General features: G+C 38.5%; 1 protein-coding gene across 6 annotated transcripts in view; it reads left to right on the plus strand.

The window, feature by feature from the left end:
• Nucleotides 1–18,119, plus strand: part of ASAP2 (ArfGAP with SH3 domain, ankyrin repeat and PH domain 2) — an 89,818-nt gene that overhangs the window by 36,892 nt on the left and 34,807 nt on the right. For all 6 annotated transcript variants that reach the window (XM_065681587.1, XM_065681586.1, XM_065681589.1 and 3 more), the window contains 4 exons: nt 8,915–9,044; nt 11,190–11,275; nt 12,563–12,638; nt 13,142–13,228. In XM_065681587.1, the coding sequence (XP_065537659.1) occupies nt 8,915–9,044; nt 11,190–11,275; nt 12,563–12,638; nt 13,142–13,228 (379 nt within the window). The remainder of the gene's footprint in view (nt 1–8,914; nt 9,045–11,189; nt 11,276–12,562; nt 12,639–13,141; nt 13,229–18,119) is intronic.

Consider the following 18,119-nt stretch of genomic DNA (forward strand, 5'->3'; position numbering starts at 1 on the left):
ATTCTGAACTCCTGAGATAAACCTCCAGTCTGACAGTCTGAATCAATGGAAGGTTGTGATGGCTCCAGTGTTTCATGCTCTTAATACCAGTGAATGATCTCACTTGGTGCTGTGCCAGTTATTTGCTGTTGAAGTAATTAAGATTTCTAATCTTTACCCGTGGCTATAGTTGATCTCTGAGGATGGGCCGTAAAGAGCAGTCTTGTAATTTAGTCTGCTGTTGTCTACCAATGCTTGATTGCTGTATCTGAAAGCTTGGTCACTTATGTGTAACTTACTTGTAGTAGCATCCTGCAAAGTTTATGTACAGAATTTAAAATACATTTGCACACTGCTGGGACATATACCGAGAATGCTATTGCTACTGGACCAAGGTCTCTGATGCTTTAAAAATCTCTGCTAGAATAGGATGAGTATGTTGCAGTGATGTAAAGATTTGTACTTCGAACCTTGGTTTGGTCAGAGCGGTTGGTCTGTTTCAGAGTCAGGTACTGCAGAAATATTTTCATTTGTTTTTCTGACTTATGAAAGTATTTGAAAAATAAAAATGCCCATAGAAAATTGATTAGAATCTGTGTATTTGGAGGTTCTCATTTGAGTTTAAGGACAGTAGATACATGGAAATATTGTGCATGTTAATTCATTTAGGACCTGAAAATCGGATGTTGACATATTTATTTTTTTGTTTGTGGGATTGAATCCAATCCTGCTTATATGATACTATGATATTTTTTTCCCTTTTAACCAATAGCCCTTTAAAAAGCCTGCTTTGTTACTTTGCTTTCAGATAAGACACTTGGGTCTTGATGCAAAACAAGCTCCTTTTTCCACTGTAAGGAGATACCTTTTTCCGAATTTCCTATGTAGTCTCTGCAGGACTCTTAACGAATGAAACACACGTCCTTGATAGTGCTGATTTCTAAGCCATTTATGTGTCGGGTTATTCAACGTGCAAGAACTGAAGATAGCACATGTTCATCAGGAAGTTCTTTCAGACCCATTACCATCTTCTGTGACATTTCCAGGTGGTGGGCTGGTACAATTGTAGTGCACTATATTTTTTAAAGTGGTTAGATGAAAGTTACACATTCTAGAGTTTAAAGCTCGTAGTCTAGCCTGTTGGACTCCTTCACTTTGATCAAGACCAAAGGATCATCTGCTTGAGGCTTGGAATAGGGAGCCTGGGAATTCTGTCTTCCGGAAAATTCTGTAAAATAAGGGGGTTTGTTTTTTCCCCCCTTATTTTGTGGTTGTTTTATAACAGCAGATATTACTTGTTGTGGCTGAAGTCTGGCAGTCAGGGAATACTGGGTTTTAGTTCAGGCTGCCTTACCCCTCTGCCAAGGAGCAGACCAGTTTTCCTTAGTTCTGTTGAGTTAAATTCAGACTGCAACATCCCTGAGACACCCATCTCTTCTGCGTAAGATCAGTTCCCAGGTGAGATGTTGCTGGCTGTTGTTACTGAGCATTGGTCTTCATAAATCAGAGATGGGAGGTTTAGTGATTAATTTTCAAGCAAGGGTGAGAATGTTATTTGAACTGAAATCTGTTCATGTCAGCTTTATCATCTAGTAAACTCTGGATGCAGGGAAACAATGAGGTTTTTCTGAACTGCTATAATACATGCCACTGAGGTTTCTTAAGATAATAACTGTTTTGATTCTGTTGCTGTCTCAAATGGATCTGAACTTATAGCTGCATATTTTGGTCGTCTGTGGCAGTGGGTGTATGCAGAGTCATCTCAAGTATTCTTACTCATGAATTGAATTTCTTTGTTGTAGTATCTTTGCAATCTCTGCCTTAATGAAAAGGGCAAAGGGACTGGGAAAGCTAGCCTCAGTCCCACCTGCAGCTTATGCTGCCACAGGAGGATGGTGGATGTAGGTGCTCATAGCCAGAGATTTGCTCAGCCTTCTTCCATGTGTTACCTGAGACTTCTTGTTTAGACTGTGCCTAAAACCACTGCTAAGTTTATGCTTAGTTAGCTCTCTTTCCCAGTGATACCTCTTCAAATATGTATTTCTTATTACTCTTTCCCCCCTTTCTTTTTCTTTTCCCTTTGGGTTAACAAACTGTGCAAGACTGCGTGGCAGCTCTTTGTCTGCATATCCCTCTGTATCGTATGCTTAAAATAATACTGTTCATCTGCATTTCCAAGTCACAAGTACAGACCTGTGAAGCTAAGTGCCAGATATCAAAGTGGTGTTTTTGTAGTCTGTGAAGAAGTGATGGTGTCTTCATCCTGATTCTGTCTCTATAGGCTGTTTCTATGAGGAAGAATTGGAGCTTATTTGCCTCAATATCTCATCTCTTACTTGCACTTTTGTGCTGACACATCAGGTGCTAATATACAGAAGTGTGACCTATTTGAAAAGAAATTCAGTTACCATGTATATAGTATTGTCTGGGAAAGTGGTTTTAAGATCCACTCTTACGCTCTTGGATCACCATCCATCAGTGTTGATTATAATGCAACTTCTTTGCCCCAACTGCCTAACTTTTCCTGAGTATTTTCCTGAAGATCACCTGAAGTAATGGAGGAAGGAGGGACCAATTTTCTTAAAATATTGGGACTGTCTTCAAGCAAGGGAGCAAGAGGAGCAGGTAACCCATAGCTTTATGCAAGCCTACCTCAGTCAGGAATTTGGAACATCCTGAGGCAACATTCATGACTAATTCCTCTTTTCTCACCTTCAGTTATTAATATGCTTCAGTTGAAGCCATAAAGATTTTAAAATGTTTTTAGAGCTTTAAAGTAGTTAAAAGCAGTCCATTTCTCTTAGGACCACAGTTACAGTCTTTGTTTCCTGTACAAGAGCCAGGCGCTGCTGCCTGCTACCGCAACACCGCAGCGGGATTAGTCTGTGTCCTGCAGGTAGAATTGGTGCAGAATGGGCTCTTTCTGTTTTGAGGCAGTTGCTTTCCCCCATGTACTTAAACACTAATGGCAGACGTGCCGGGGGAGCATATGGGGAAGGAGTACACATGTCATAAAAACTGCTCATTCTCCCAGCAGGCAGATTGTATTCAACAAGGCAGTGAGCCATATTTCACCCACGTTCTTCAGTTTAATCGGTCCTGTTGTGGTAGATTTTAAGGTAAAGGCATTGTAACAATCGTGCACAGGAAATAGAAGCATAAACTTACTGAAGCATATTATTTACTCTTTTTTTTTAGCTGAATAGCAGTGTCTGTATTCCAGACATAAACCTGTCTTACCTGAAAAGAAAGAAATGTTAATTTTTTTTAAATAAAGGTGTCCTATTTTTAGGCCTATAAATATATGCCATCTTCAGAAGTCCTCTGCTAATCAGTGTTGTGCTAATGCTGTGAAATATAAACGCTTAATGAAAACCAACAAGCTTTTCTTAGGAAGGCTGGCTCCCTCTCCTCCTTTGCCATTTTTTTTTTTAAAGCCAGGCATGGGGTAGGTTATCCACAGTGAAGGGAACAAGTTGCTTGAATGTGCTTATGGCATTATACGATCAAGCCAGTAGGCTGAGGTACGTTACGTTACTGTGCAGCAACACAAACACTCATATCTAGGTATAACTATCATTAATGATTTGTTTCTGAACCATTTGAAGTCGATGAAAGAATGAACAAATTCTTATGGCAGTGTTCTGTAAAGATGTCTGCAAAGCTGTTTGGTTGCATGATGATGTTTCCAGTTCGGTAAACTCATTTTTTTAAACAATAGGACAAAAATTTCTCTGGAAATTTTGCAAGCTTTCTTCAGAGCTCTAACCTGACTCAGATTATCTGTGATCTACGAATATAAATTTTTCTGCCATATTTCCTTTCAAACCATGTACCTAAGACAAAATGGAGGTCACATCTTGAAAATAGAATGAAAGTGTGAAACAAGGTAGCTTTAATATCGATTTCTAGAATAGAATAACAATCATTTAGGTTGAAGAAGACCTTGAAGATCATTAACCTAGCACTGCCACGTCCATCACTAAACTCTGTCCCTGTGCACCACATCTACACATCTTTCAAATACCGCCGGGGATGGGGACTCAATCACTTCCCTGGACAGTCTGTTCCAATGCTTGACAACCCTTTCAGTGAAGAAATTTTTTCTAGTATACAATCTAAAACTTCCCTGAGGCAACTTGAAGCTGTTTTCTTTTGTCGTATTGCTCGTTACTTGGGGAGAGAGACCAATACCCTTCACCAGCTTCATTGCCCTTCTCTGGACCTTCTCCAGCACCTCAGTGACTTTCTTGCAGTGAGGGGCCCAGAACTGAACACAGTACTCGAGGTGCTGCCTCACCAGTGCTGAGTACAGGGGGACGATCACTGCCCTAGCCCTGCTGGCCACGCTATTTCTGATACAGGCCATGATGCTGTTGGCCTTCTTGGCTCCTTGGGTACAAGCTGGCTCATGTTCAGCTGTCAGTCAGCACCCCCAGGTCCTTTTCCACCGAGGAGCTTTCCAGCCACTCTTCCCCAAACCTGTAGCGTTGTGTGAAGTTGTTGTGGCCCAAGTGCAGTGCCTGGCATTTTGCTTTGTTGAACTTTATACAAGCGTCCACAGCCCATCAATCCAGCCTGTCCAGATCCCTCTGCAGAGCCTTCCTACCCTCCAGCAGATCAACACTCCTGCCTGAGTTGCTGTCATCTGCAGACTTACTGAGGGAGCACTCAATCCCCACATCCAGGTCACTGATAAAGATACTAAACAGAACTGCCCCCAGTACTGAGCCCTGGGGAGCCTCACTTGTGACCAGCCACCAACTGGATTTAACTCCATACACCACAACTGTTTGAGCTCTGCCATCCATTCAATTTTCTATCCAGTGAAGAGTGCACCCATCTAAGCCATGAGCAACCAGTTTCTCCAGGGGAATGCTTGGGAAACAGTATCAAAGGCTTTACTAAAATCCGCATAAACGATATCCACAATATACTGCTTTGAGATTTGATGCTAAGTAGTTTTATTTTGAAAGAGATTATCTGCTAATTAAATGGAAAAAGCTTTGAATGAATCTGCAGATATTATGCTGAAATACTAGAAAGATCTGGATGTGTTTTGCTTATTCTGCCCTCTTTTCCCCCATCCTGCAGTGCGGAAGGAGTGAAAGGGAAAGCTTTCTAGCATTTCCAAAAGGAAAAGATGACTTCTTCCTTCAGGGCTTGGGTGATAAGATATCCTGCCATCAGCCTTGGCAGACAGTAGATGGAGGCTTTTTCACTGAAAGGCTAGGCTGTCAGAGCTGAACTTGGAGAGTCAGGCTGAAAAGGAAGACTAGACAAAGAAAGGATACTTGAAATTATGATGTATAATATTATTTTGTCAAACATAATAGCCCTTGGAAGCCTTCCTTCTTCCAGAGGACTCCCTATTCAAGTCTGTGCCTTCAAGGCGCTATTCCCAGTCTCTGCACTTTCTTACATATGTACCCAGAGTCAGCCTGGCCTACTGCTGTATGGGGAGAGGGATTAAAAAAAGAGTTGCTGCCCAGGCAGCCAGTTCACTGCTGCTGCATGTGCACAGTGTGTTCTAGTTGTTTACCCTTGTTTACTGGCTGAAGATGAATGCCAGTCTTTGGTGTGTGAAACAGGAAAATAGGTCTCATCCTCTTTAAAGTTTTAAGAACTAAATATGCCTACTTTGATGTTTATTTATACCATGATCTATATGACAAAATTGACTTCTTTGAAAAAATTAAAATTTATATTGAAAAACAGCTGCTTTTCAAATTGGAGCTGTAAAAATAGCCATGTAGTGGCAACTGAGTGGGCAAGACGGTTTATTTTGTATCTGACTTCTCTGTAATTCTTCACCATGTATTTCAGCTTCACTTGTTTGTTACACAGATCTGTGTTCACTGCATATTAGTGCAGCTGCATTGTAAATGGACTGAAGTGTCCTCAGTTTTTTATCTTAGCAGAGTCTGCGTATGTGATACATGTACTGCACGAGCTTCAATAGCAGCAGCTTTACAGAACATTTACTTCCTTCTTATTGCTTTTAGAGGATTTTTTAGTGTTTTCCCAATTTTCTTGCTAATTTTGTTCAGTTGATCTGCCTGAAAAACTGAATACTCTGCAATATTTGGCAGTCTCACAGTGATACATTGTAGAACTGTCTTTGCCACAGCAGAGTAGTACTTGAAGCTGAGTTGACTCTAACATTTGCATAGGAAACACAGCCCACATTTAGCACTCAGAAAATATGAATGCAACACTGCTGTACATGGTTTCTTTGTTTCCCTAGAAACAAAGTGCTTTGTAGTATCAGTCAGATAGGAGGTAGCCTAGTACTCTAGCAAAAGAACAGGTTAAATTCAGGGTTACAGAAATTAGTTAGAGACTAAAATCATAAATAATAAGGAAATGCAAAAGTGAAATGCACCATCTTGTATGTCTGGTACTTGTCACCGAGAGGTGGTTTGGTTTATTCTGTAAAGTGTCTCTGAAGTTTTTGAAGCTGTGGAGACTGAAGCTTTGGCAAATGGCTTCAAGGATGGTTTATTTCTTTGAATCACTTGGTAGATCTCAATATGCTTTAGTCTCGGTTTAACTATTTTTTTGCTGTGGAGTTTGATTTAAGAAATCTGGAGAGATTTTTTATAAGGACATGCAGTAACAGGACAAGAGGTAATGGCTTTGAGCTGAAAGGGAGTAGACTTAGATTAAATATTAGTAAAAAAAAAATCACTATGAGGGTGGTGAGGCGCTAGCACAGGTTGCCCAGAGAAGCTGTGGCTGCCCCATCCCTGGCAGTGTTCAAGGCCAGGTTGGATGAGACTTGGAGCAACCTGCTCTAGGGGAAGGTGGCCCTGCCTGTGGCAGGGGGCAGGAACAGGATGATCTTTAAGGTCCTTTCCAACCCAAACCATTCTGTGATTCTATGCTAGAAAGGACTCTTTCACCAAAATCTAGCTCTTTCTTTAAAAGGAATGAAATTTCTTTAAACTATGTATGCTGTAATATCTTGCATAATGTTTGACTCTTTGGCAGTATTAATCATCCTTTGCTTTAATGAGCATTAGAGACACCTCGTGACATATTAATAAGCTCTTAAAATTTTGGAGGTGATTATGTCATCCTGTGTTTGGGCATTGTTCTCTGTAAGCAGTGAAAATACAATACAGTAGCAGTTGATAGTTACTAGACTTGACTCGTATTTCAGTGAATCCCCATGTCTCATGAACTGTTAAGTTAATGTGGAAACTGAGGGAACTAAAACCATGGTGAAACTTTGCTCTGAGGTGTGACTTTTTTAGAACTATCAAGTATGATACAAACTCTCCTAGAGTGTGTGCTAGAAAGGAGCTGCATGTTTGTCATTTTCTGTGAAGCTTTTTGTGATGGTTTATCTTCCCTGTTCACAGTTGATGTTTGATTAATTCTTGTGTTTGGACTCTATATTCTGTGGCTACAAAATGGCATAATTGGCAGTAAGTGGGTAAGAGTATGGGCTTATTTTTGATGAAAACAGAGCATTCTGGAGTTAGTTGAGATTTTATTCAGGCAAGGGAAGGTTTTCAGAGTATTTTAAGAAATACTTCCTTCTGAATGTATGCTTCTGGTGGGACGTGAAGGGCTGAGGAGTACAGTGGTGGCTAGATCTGCTGGTGCTGGAATCCTGCACGGGGCTGGCTTTGTTGTGCCTGCCAGTACCAAAAGCGCAGTTGGGCTTTTTGAATTGCTGTTCAAAATGTTTCCCTGTGGGAATGTTCTGGGATGAGATTAGTGGGATTAGTTCTGGTTTTCCCTCGCTGCTTGAGGTGTTAGAGGAAGTAGTCCCTCCTTCGTAAGAATTATAAGTACAGAATGTGCCGTTGGCTGGAAGTCCTTAGCCCATCTAGGACATTTTCCCATAGGCTGCTTGGGTAATGTTAACATCAGGTTAAGAGGGCACTCGAGACATGTCATCTTTTCAGAGAGACAGCTGAGAGACACTTGACTGCCCAAGAGGAGGTACAACAGTGCCTGTGTTATTTGTTCCTCTCTTCTGCTTCCTGTATTTCTGTGTAATGTTTCCTCCTGTTTAAAAGCAGCATAGCATTTCCTCAGGAAGCTCTTTCCAGCGTTTTCAGCTTTGAAACAGTACAAATGGCAAACTAAAATTCTTTCTCCATAAAGTAAACACCCTCATATATTTTCTTTTATTAGTATCGTTTCTTCATAATCAGGCTTATCTAACTGGATAGTATGATTATGCTACTGCCCTTAGAAATAATATGGAGAATTAGCTGTAACACGCATAAGAGTGTTTAAGGGAGTTATACTGTGTAGCAGCATTGGTTATTCATTTATATTCTGCAGGAGAACCTGTTTTATTCGGAACTCTTGGAAAATGTTCATGGAAACTTTCAGGGAATTAGGACAGCTGGTCTAGCAGACTTTGAAGTCTGCAACACAGCCAGCCGGCCGGTATTCCCAGTGCCAACTGGCTCAGTAGCAAGTAGAGATGGCAACTGTGATTTTGGCTTAGGAAACCCTGTATATATAGAAGATGACTTGATGACAGGCAAGACTCAATAAATCTGGTGACATAATTGAACTCTGTTAACCAGTGTTTGGTCTGTTGGGATTAAATATCCCCTACATTCTCAATTAAAATTAATTTTTCTCTTTCTGGATTTTTTTGTTTGTTTGGGTTTTTTTGTGTGTTTGTTTGTTTGAGGGAAAAACTTAAAATCTTCCGCTCAGAGTCTCCTTTTGGAATATCTATCAGGACATTATTTTAACAGATGATTTAATTAGATTTCAGCTGCTGTATGTCAGTGCTGATCTTTAGTCATTGTCAAATTTCAAATGAAATGTCATCTGGAAGTAAGTCATACTCAGAACTGTAAGAGTTTGGCTCTGCATCTGTCAGTAGACTTTGTGAATAATCAGATTTCCTGAGAGGCTTTGTATTTCTCACTTCGTTGACTGATTGTTTGTCTTATAGTACAAAAATAGAGAAGGAGAAAAAAGAGCATGCTAAGCTGCATGGGATGATCCGTACAGAAATAAGTGGTGCTGAAATTGCAGAAGAGATGGAGAAAGAAAGAAGATTTTTCCAGTTACAAATGTGTGAGGTAAGATTCATTATGAAATTCATAATGTTCTGGTAATATTTTTAGGAAAATTTGAAAGATCCAGTTGTTTAGTGGTGGCTAAGCAATTGTGATTGTAGTGATTTTAAAGGGAAATACCATGGTATTTGTAGACTTCATTTGGTAAAACACTTTTTTTTTTACACTGATGTTCTAATTTTGCAGGGAATTTAGGTATTTTCTAATTTCACTTAACAAGGAATTGTAGAATAAATAAATAATGCAAAGTTCAGTTAAACACTAAGGGATTATAACAAATAAGCCTTTACACTACTACTTCACTATAAGTTATTTTAAGCACTAGCACATTCTCTGAATTGTTCCCTATGCTGACAGCTGTTGTGTTATTATGAGGAGAGACTCCAGTCTAGCACACTGTTCGGCTGATGCTGAAAAAATATGCTAAGGGTGGAATCCAGTTGTCTTTCAAGGCGCGTCAGAACGTTTCTACTTTGAAATCTTTGTGATTCTTGCAGTATGCCAAATCTGATGTGAATATATTTGGTTTGATTCATTTAAGTGTATGTCAGATTCTCTGGTTGGGAATTGAAGTTGCCATGTTTGTTCTTTTTACGCATTAACTCCAAAATATACCATGGGTGATTCTTCTGGTTTTAGTAGGATGATTAGAGCTAATTTGACTCATGGCAACATAGCTTTAACAGCAGTTGCCCTGAATGCCATTTTTAGCAACTATATGCACTGATACTTAGTATAAAAGCTTTACATTCCTTTACAGAGTCAGACTAAAGTATTCAAAACTGATGCAGGGATTTGCGTATCCAATAAATACATGGATGTTGCCTGTTAATTGCCCACCATACAATGTTAATTGTATCCTTTCTAAGAAACAACCAGGAACAGATGCATCTCTCTTCCTGTGTCACAATAAAAGAGGACTTAACTTTAGCCAGTTGTAGTGATAATAAAATTAATCAAGTTACCTTAAAAATGTGGAATAGCTGAAGTGTATCCTGCATTTCTTCTGGGGTATTTTGGAAAATAAGTTTATACTTGGTTACCTCTGAATAGTCACAAAAGAGGACTTTATTTTGAGAGTAAATCCAAAGTGTGACGTATTGAAATTGTATCATAGGTATAGGCTAGTTCTTCATGAATTGTAACAGTGAACTGAATACCAGATGCCTAGAGCTCCATTTTAAATTAATAGAAGCTGGAGAGGTGACTCTTCTAACTAAATACTATACAGCACACATGTCTACATGTATGCTAATTATCTGTTCACCTGAACCAGCATAAAAATTGCAACATTGAAAGCTAACCTTTGGTAGTGCTTCATTTTAGTGGGTTAAAACATTTAGGGTGTATTGCAGGTAGGGATAAAACAGATGCATTAGAACATTGCTAAGAAGACATTCACTCCTTTACTTGGCGGTCACTGAGCAGGGGTTAAAAATGAAAACATTATTTAATGGACAGCTAAGGACTCCTGTAAATATTTGGTCAGTCTTAATTCTGCTTGTATGCTGACATCGTCTGTGCTATGGCATTGCGGGGAGGAGCTGTCACTTAATACTGACTGTGTCTGATGCAAAAGGACACTAATTACACTCTGGGTTTTGTTTTTTGTTTTGTAGCTTGACACTAGATTTCTAAAATCTCTTGCTAAACTGTAATTTGCTGTAATTACTATGTACAAGGAATTGATAGAGAAAACAATAAAATCAGAGGGCAGATGTAAAATATGGTTAAAATAACCCCTAACTTTTTTTGAGTAAGCTATTTTTCTTCCTTAATGGCATCTATTTGGCAATGAATTTAACAGCTAGTGAGACAGATACCTAGATGGGCTGCTAGGTTTAAGAATGGATTGCTGAATTTCCTACACAAATGCTTTTACTGCTTTAACTCAGGCTTTCACTAGGAGCCATGAAGGATATTTTGAAAATTTGGGCTAATGATAGTGAAGTATCCGCACCAGGCATCAAAATCAGCAGTGGCAACAATTGCCTTTGTGTCCTTAACACTTGAAGCCACTGTTTCATGCATTCTCCGTCAGGTCTTCTAAATTTGCAGCTTTTAAAGCATGTTGGATTATAACTGTAAAAAAACAGTAAAAAATACTGTATCACTAAAAATTTCTTTTATGGATTACTGTTTTAACAGTACCTGCTGAAAGTCAATGAAATCAAGATTAAAAAAGGAGTGGACTTGCTTCAGAACTTGATCAAGTATTTTCATGCTCAATGCAAGTATGTTTTACTGTTCTTTATGTCTGCACATTAACTGGAGCAGTGTTTTGTTTTAAACTTCCAGCATCATTGTAACACTTTTCTAGATTTTTAAAAATCTTAAGGTTCAACTGTTCTTGCTGATGTCTTTTGACAAATTGTTTTTGTCATAGATTAGTCATTGCTTTTGTTTTGAAACATGTAATGAGATTGAGCTACTCCCGAAGAATTTAATTGTCTGTTCCAAAGGAGGGCTGCACAACAGTCTGGCATATTTTATAAACTACTCTTGAAATAGAGCTATTAGTTTGGTCTATTAGTCAGTGGTCCATTAGTTCTGACAGGCTTTTTTGAGTGTATCTAGCAATGATCTAAATTAATTCCATGCTCAAGAAAAATAAAATTGCACAAGTAGTGGGATAAAACTATATTGAAAGTATTACTCTTTTTCTAATTAATTGGAGGACTTGGTAATGAAACACAAAGTTCTCACTAAAACAATTTTTTTTATGGTAGTCTTAGAGATCAGTAATATAGCAATACAGTCATACCTGTAAACTTGACAGAGCCACTGTGTTAACCTGTTCAAATCAATAAGTTTGCATCTTAAAAGACCAGTCTGTGTCTACGTAGGTATTCTTCCCTATATAGCTATGTTGCTTTAAAAATCAGTTTCATTTGTAGTATGCTGTTTATCTTCTCTGTCCATCTAATGAAATTCCAACAACATAAATGCTGTGTTGAATGCTGTGTTGTGTTGTCACTTTTGTGCCTGCTTCCCAGAGTGAAAATATTATACTTGGCATAGATAACATTACTGTGCCAGTACAAAAATGCATACGATACAATAAGATGTAGCATATTCAGCTTGCATATAGGCCTTAATGCTTGGGAAACAAAGGGGTTTTCCTTTAGTAGGAAGACTATATCAGAAGGAAAATTATTGGACTCCAAGAAGTCACCATTATTTTACATTCACTAAAGCTTTTGATGTTCTACAAATGAACCTTGTTTGGTCTGGGCCTTCAGAAAGTGGGATGAGAACCGGTATTTGAGGTGAGAATGAGGCAAACTTCTGTTGCAGTGAATCGTGACAGTTCTGAATCTAATTGGGGATTTTGCATGATGGAATAAGCTATGATGGAAATAAAGAGGTGGATCAGTCAAAAATGCATAAAAAATAGATGTTTAATGTTTTGAAGTTTATGGCATGGCATAATAATATGCATGTCTTCCTTTGGCAACTTTTTAAACAGAAAATACAAATTAAAGTTTAATAGCAGTTTGCTCTTTGGTTTTCTTTTTAAGTTTCTTTCAGGATGGATTAAAAGCAGTTGAAAGTCTCAAGCCTTCAATTGAGACACTCTCAACAGATCTTTATACAGTGAGTAACAACATTTCACATTAGTGTTGTAAACTTAGGTTTTTTACAGTAGAACTGTCATCATTTTGGTTCAGGTTGGCTGTTTTAATAGCTAGCATTTCAAGGTTTTGGGAAGATTTTGGGGAAAAATTTTGTCTAATATCATATCTAGAAGCCTTAGTTTGAGTTCAGGACCCCACTGTGTAAACTGTTAGGAAAACAGCTTTTGCTCTAAAATGTTTACTGACTAAGTGGAAAATAATAGATGGTTGCAAATTGAACACAAGGAAGCAAGAACAGTGTGAGGCAATATCAAAGTCTTAACCCAGCAACATCCTAGCCATTATCAAGTTTTCTGAGGATAAAAAGGAAAACAAACTGATCATGTTATCTGTTCTCTTTGTGTTTTCATTCTTGCTGAACATTTCTCAAACGAATGAACCAATTAAGTGACAAGTTTGGAAGCACTATATTGAAAAGAAACAATAATGTTACTTTTTAACCTGTGTTCTTCTTCATTAAAGATCAAACAAGCACAAGATGAGGAAAGAAGACAATTAACACAACTTAGAGATATTTTAAAATCAGCACTCCAGGTTGATCAGAAAGAGGTGAGCATATAAGATGGTTTAACTTTGGAATAGCCAGTTTAATTACTTCTAATGTAATGCTAGTATTTGAAGTAGAGTTATTTTAACTTTCCTTTATTAAAATTATTTAATAATTAATAATTCCTTTGTTTATTCACCTTTCTTTTCATGCTGATATTAAATGTTTCTGACAAAGGCAGGGGTTTTGTGTTTTTTTTAAAAGAAAATGAACTCCCAGTAAAAATACATGAGACTTATTACAAAATAGTTTCTTTTTCTTACCAGTATTGCAAAATACTTCAGATGGTGTGTTATTCATGAACTAACAGACAATAGTGTCTATGTTGCTCAAACTGAGAATCAAAAAACTTTGGCAGTTTTAAGGAGACCCCGTTAGTACAATCTTACCTCACAATAATATTCTGAACTTTATAAAGATTATGTACCACTAAACTTCACATCCAAAACACCTTAACATCACCTGCAAAAATGAGAATTAAGTTTGCTGCTCTGCTGCAAGATGCCAGTTTTCTAAATGGGTCACTTTTGCAACCTGACATTTTTTCAGTTTTGGTTATGATTGGTGTTTGAGTTAAAGAATTCACTAGTAGTTTTATTTGGCAAAATCTGATCTGGAAGCAAGCATCTTTTATATAATCCTATCCAAAGTATTGGGTGTACTTCTGTTTCAGATTGCTAGTGCTTCCTCTTCATATAAATAAATGTCAGACAGCTTCCATTGTGTGGCTGCTGGGCCATGTGTAAGTGATAAATGCACCCCCTCCCTCTTTCCAAATTCTCTTTCTGAGAGAGATGACAATGAAATAGTTTAGTCTGTAGGGCTCTGACTTCCTTTATCTTTTCCGGTCTTGCTTTCATCTTCCACTAAAGGTTATGATGACTCCTAGCTCTTACTAGTGGCCAGATGATGGTTCTGGAGCCACCTAATGTAGTGAAAGATGTCCCTGCCCATGGCAGGGTGGTTGGACAAGATGATCCTTAAAGGTCCCTTCCAATCCAGACTATTCTGTTATCCTTTGCTCTTGCTGATAGGCAAGCATCTTGAACACTCTTCACATTGAAATGCTGCTTGTTACCATGTGAAGTTTATAATAATGACCATATACAAAGTCCCATATAGCTTTCAAGTACTTTCTTAGGTTCTGCTTGGCATTTAGGGCTCCCTGAGGAGTGTATTGGCTAAAAACTTCCAAATTTGAGCTCTGTGTAATGAAAGAGTAGTGATCCTAGTGGAAATAGTGGCTACTTTGGATTCAGCATTGATTGGCTTTTCTCAGTAAGGAGTCTTTGCTTACTTAGGGTGTGTTAGCAGACTTCCTATTTTATTTGGGTCTTTGTTCAAGAGAGATAACAGAAGCAGTTTGGTTTCATGGTTGCTGGGAATGTTGCTTCTCTTTGTTTACCTTTTTATCAGTGATGCCGGTATTAAATATATATGGAAGATGTGGTGAGCACACATCTTTTCACAGACTGAAAAATGTAATAAAGCCCATGAATTTATTACTTTTTTTTGTTGTATTTAAAAATGCAAATGTAACGAAAGTGCTTCATGCTATATTTGTTATTCATTAATTCTGCAAATGTAGATGTAGATGTGTACCTGCAGAGCATGAGAAGTGCTGCAATTACTTTTAAAGTTTTTTAAAAACATCAGTCAGTGGGATGCCAAACAATCCTGCTATAATTTACCATACAGCCCTCTTAGTATTATTCTTGTTGCACTGTAATTTCCTTTACTATAACTGATTTCTTTTTCCTTCCTGAAACGCATTTACATTTTGTGACCGAAGTCTAGGAGAGTAAGTGTTACTATATTTTAATGAAAATAGTTGGCATGATTTCCATTCAGATTTCAAGAAACTGGATTTTTCCTCTGAGCTTTTTTCTGTTGGTATGAAAAGACTGGTTCTTTTTTTTTTTTCCTCTGCTTGTTGTATTACCAAAAATACCCTAAATCATTTATCAGATTGTTCTTGGGAAAGAAAAATTGCTGTAAGACTAATTGGTGATTTTCTTTGTACTCTCGTTTGGGAATTAAATCCAGTTGCTTGATTTGATGTTCTTGCAAGCTTTTAAAGGTATATGTATTTATAATTAAAATAGACTTCATGTATGAAATAACAGAACATTGGCAAATATTGTTTCTGTTGTGTTTTTAAAAAAAAACAAACAGCAAATGTTTTTTGTTGTTGCCTGGGTACCAAGTTTCCTTCTGCACAGAACTTCCTCAGTCCTGGTTCGTATTGAAATGTCTTTTTGAAACATCATTGTGTGTACACCTCTGTAATTTTTAATTTTAAACTTTATTTTTCAAACTGTGGAACTTCTACAAGTTTTGGGGTCTACCTTAGAGTCTTACTGCCTTTATTTCTCTTTTTCTCATGTCCTGTCTGAAGGTACCCTTATTATAGTGTTTAGAATCGCTTCTGCTTTTTCTGCAGGTTTGCTAGAACCTGTTATCTATTTAGGTCACTGCAAAATAGGATGCATTTTGTGTTCCTTGACAAAAATGATGGTAGCTGTGCTATAGGAGAGGCTTTCTGCAGGGGGTTCTGGCAGATACATATGTTGGAGGCTCTGTGGGGCTGTAATAAGTAAGGGATGGATCTCTGAAATACCCTCTTGGCAGTGGTCCTGCCAAATGCAAGAGAAGCTCAGGCTTTTGGAGAGCTCTAAGGGCCTTTTGGCAGCTTTACACACAGGAGTGATCCAGACAGTCTTAAAATCCTGCTCCATGGGAGCTGCAGAATGGCTAGCCAGAATTTGACGTGTATGTTAAAGCAGCTTGTGTGCAAAGTTGTGTTGTGTTCAAATAGTGGGGTTGATAAATAGGGCTTTATAATCTTTTATTAGTAGTCACAGACCATCTTTACAGAATACTGTTTGCATATTTCTTTCATTTTTGACTATGCTATTCAGCTTGATTTAGAAGTTAGTCTTTAGAAGACTTTGCAATAAATCCTTTCAAACCTCTTTATGGCCAGTGCAGTGATTCACTATAAACATGGTGCAATTAAGTGACTCACCTTATTGTTTTTTGGGTGGTTTTTTTTTTTTGATGCCTATCTGCATTTCAGAGCTGATAAAGTGAACAAACTTCAGTTTCTTAGGCTTGTGTGCTTCAATCTGTTCTGGTCTTATTATGTTCAGGAGATATTTAAAATTACAATACTCTGCACTAGGTATGTCCTGTATACTGCAGGGATCTGTTTCCTCCCATAGGCAATGTAAATTGTTCCTGCTCACTCCAATGAGGCCATTGGGTCTGACCCTGTTATCTGGGATTTGTACTCATGTTATGTGCAAACCAGAAATAAGGGAAGATCCTTTGGATCCTTTGGGAAGGCTGCATATGGAAAATGCATGCTGATGTTGCTGTGAAGGATGTTTATTGTGATGGTGATTTGTGGTGCATCATCCCGCCTTTTAGAAGCTAGATCAAAATCATGAACGTGCTTGTCAGAGAGTTGTGGGATTATCATGTGGCGATCACATTGAACACTACTATAGAATCATAGAATCAACTAGGTTGCAAAAGACTATTAAGATCAAGTCTAACCATTACCTCAGGACTGCCAAGACCACCATGTCATTGAGGACCTCATCTACACAGTTTTTGAACACTTCCAGGGACAGTGATTCCATCACTGCCCTGGGCAGCCTGTTCCAATGCCTGAGCACCCTCTTGGTGAAGAAATTTTTCGTAATATCCAATCTAAACCTCCCCTGGTGCAGTTTGAGGCCATTACCTCTTGTCTTGTTACCTAGGAGTAGATTGATTTGGGTGTTGTCTGAACAAAGGCTTTATAACTGCAAATCTTCTTGTCTTAAAGTTCTTCTCATGAAATAGTATTAAATTTTTTAAAGATACTGTTCATAATAATGAATGTGTGGAAATACACGTCAGATATAGCCACTTCCTCTCTGTTTGAAGTAAGGCAGGAAACTTGTAGTGGCTTGCCAGTTTGGTCAAATACAGCAGCTGAGTGTAAACAACAGCTGAAGGGAGGTAGCTGAAATGCAGCAGAAAATAATGCACAAAAAGTAGCAGCACAATCTTAAGTAATGGGAATGGTGATATGGGTGGGTGTTGTAGGTCATCTGAAATCTTTGCATAATTGAGGATGAGGAGAACTGAAATTAATTTCCTGTAAGGCCTCTGATCTTCTGGGGAATAGAGGTCCTTTACTGACTAATGGGAGGCAGAGATCAAGGTATTGGTAGGACACAACAGGGGGTGTCAGATCAGATTTTCTTCAGAAGTCAGTAAATGTGTGTGTGCAGTGGTTCTTAATGAGTGACAGGAATTCTTTTTTAATGCTGTTCTTTTTAAATGTGTTTTTGTGTTGGGCAGCCAGAGTGCAAAAATAATTCTGTGCAAACAGACTGGAGAGGAATGATAAACAGGCCATTTAAGTGGTAGTTTTGCAGTGCCTTTAAAAGCCTTAGATGTATGTTGTAGCTATCTGATACACCTTCTTAGGCCACTAGCTGAGAGATGGGAAAGTGGGCACAGGTGCTCCTGCCGAAAAGGAGTACCAAGGAGTGCTGCAGCCAGCCTTGAGCTCAACTCATGGTTCACAGGACCACCAAGCTCTAGCACTATATTCAGGATGAGCCTGAAATCCTGCAGCCTAGGGATGAGGAGTCCTAAGTGCACTGAACAGGGGAGCAGGTGTTCCTACCATCATATTTCAGACCTGTCATGTTTCTACTACTGTTGAGGAGGATACTGAACAGCTTTGGCTGCATTAGTAGCTTTGGTAGCAGAATGTGCTGCTGGAACTTGTAAAGGAGCATCATTCCATCTGAGCTGGCATTCTCTGGGGAAAAGCACAGTCCTAGTGTATTCTTGGTTTTAGTTGTCTTTTTTCCCTGCTTGTGTCCAAAG

The sequence above is a fragment of the Lathamus discolor genome, chromosome 5 (assembly GCF_037157495.1).
Source record: "Lathamus discolor isolate bLatDis1 chromosome 5, bLatDis1.hap1, whole genome shotgun sequence".
NCBI classification, from domain to species: domain Eukaryota; kingdom Metazoa; phylum Chordata; class Aves; order Psittaciformes; family Psittacidae; genus Lathamus; species Lathamus discolor.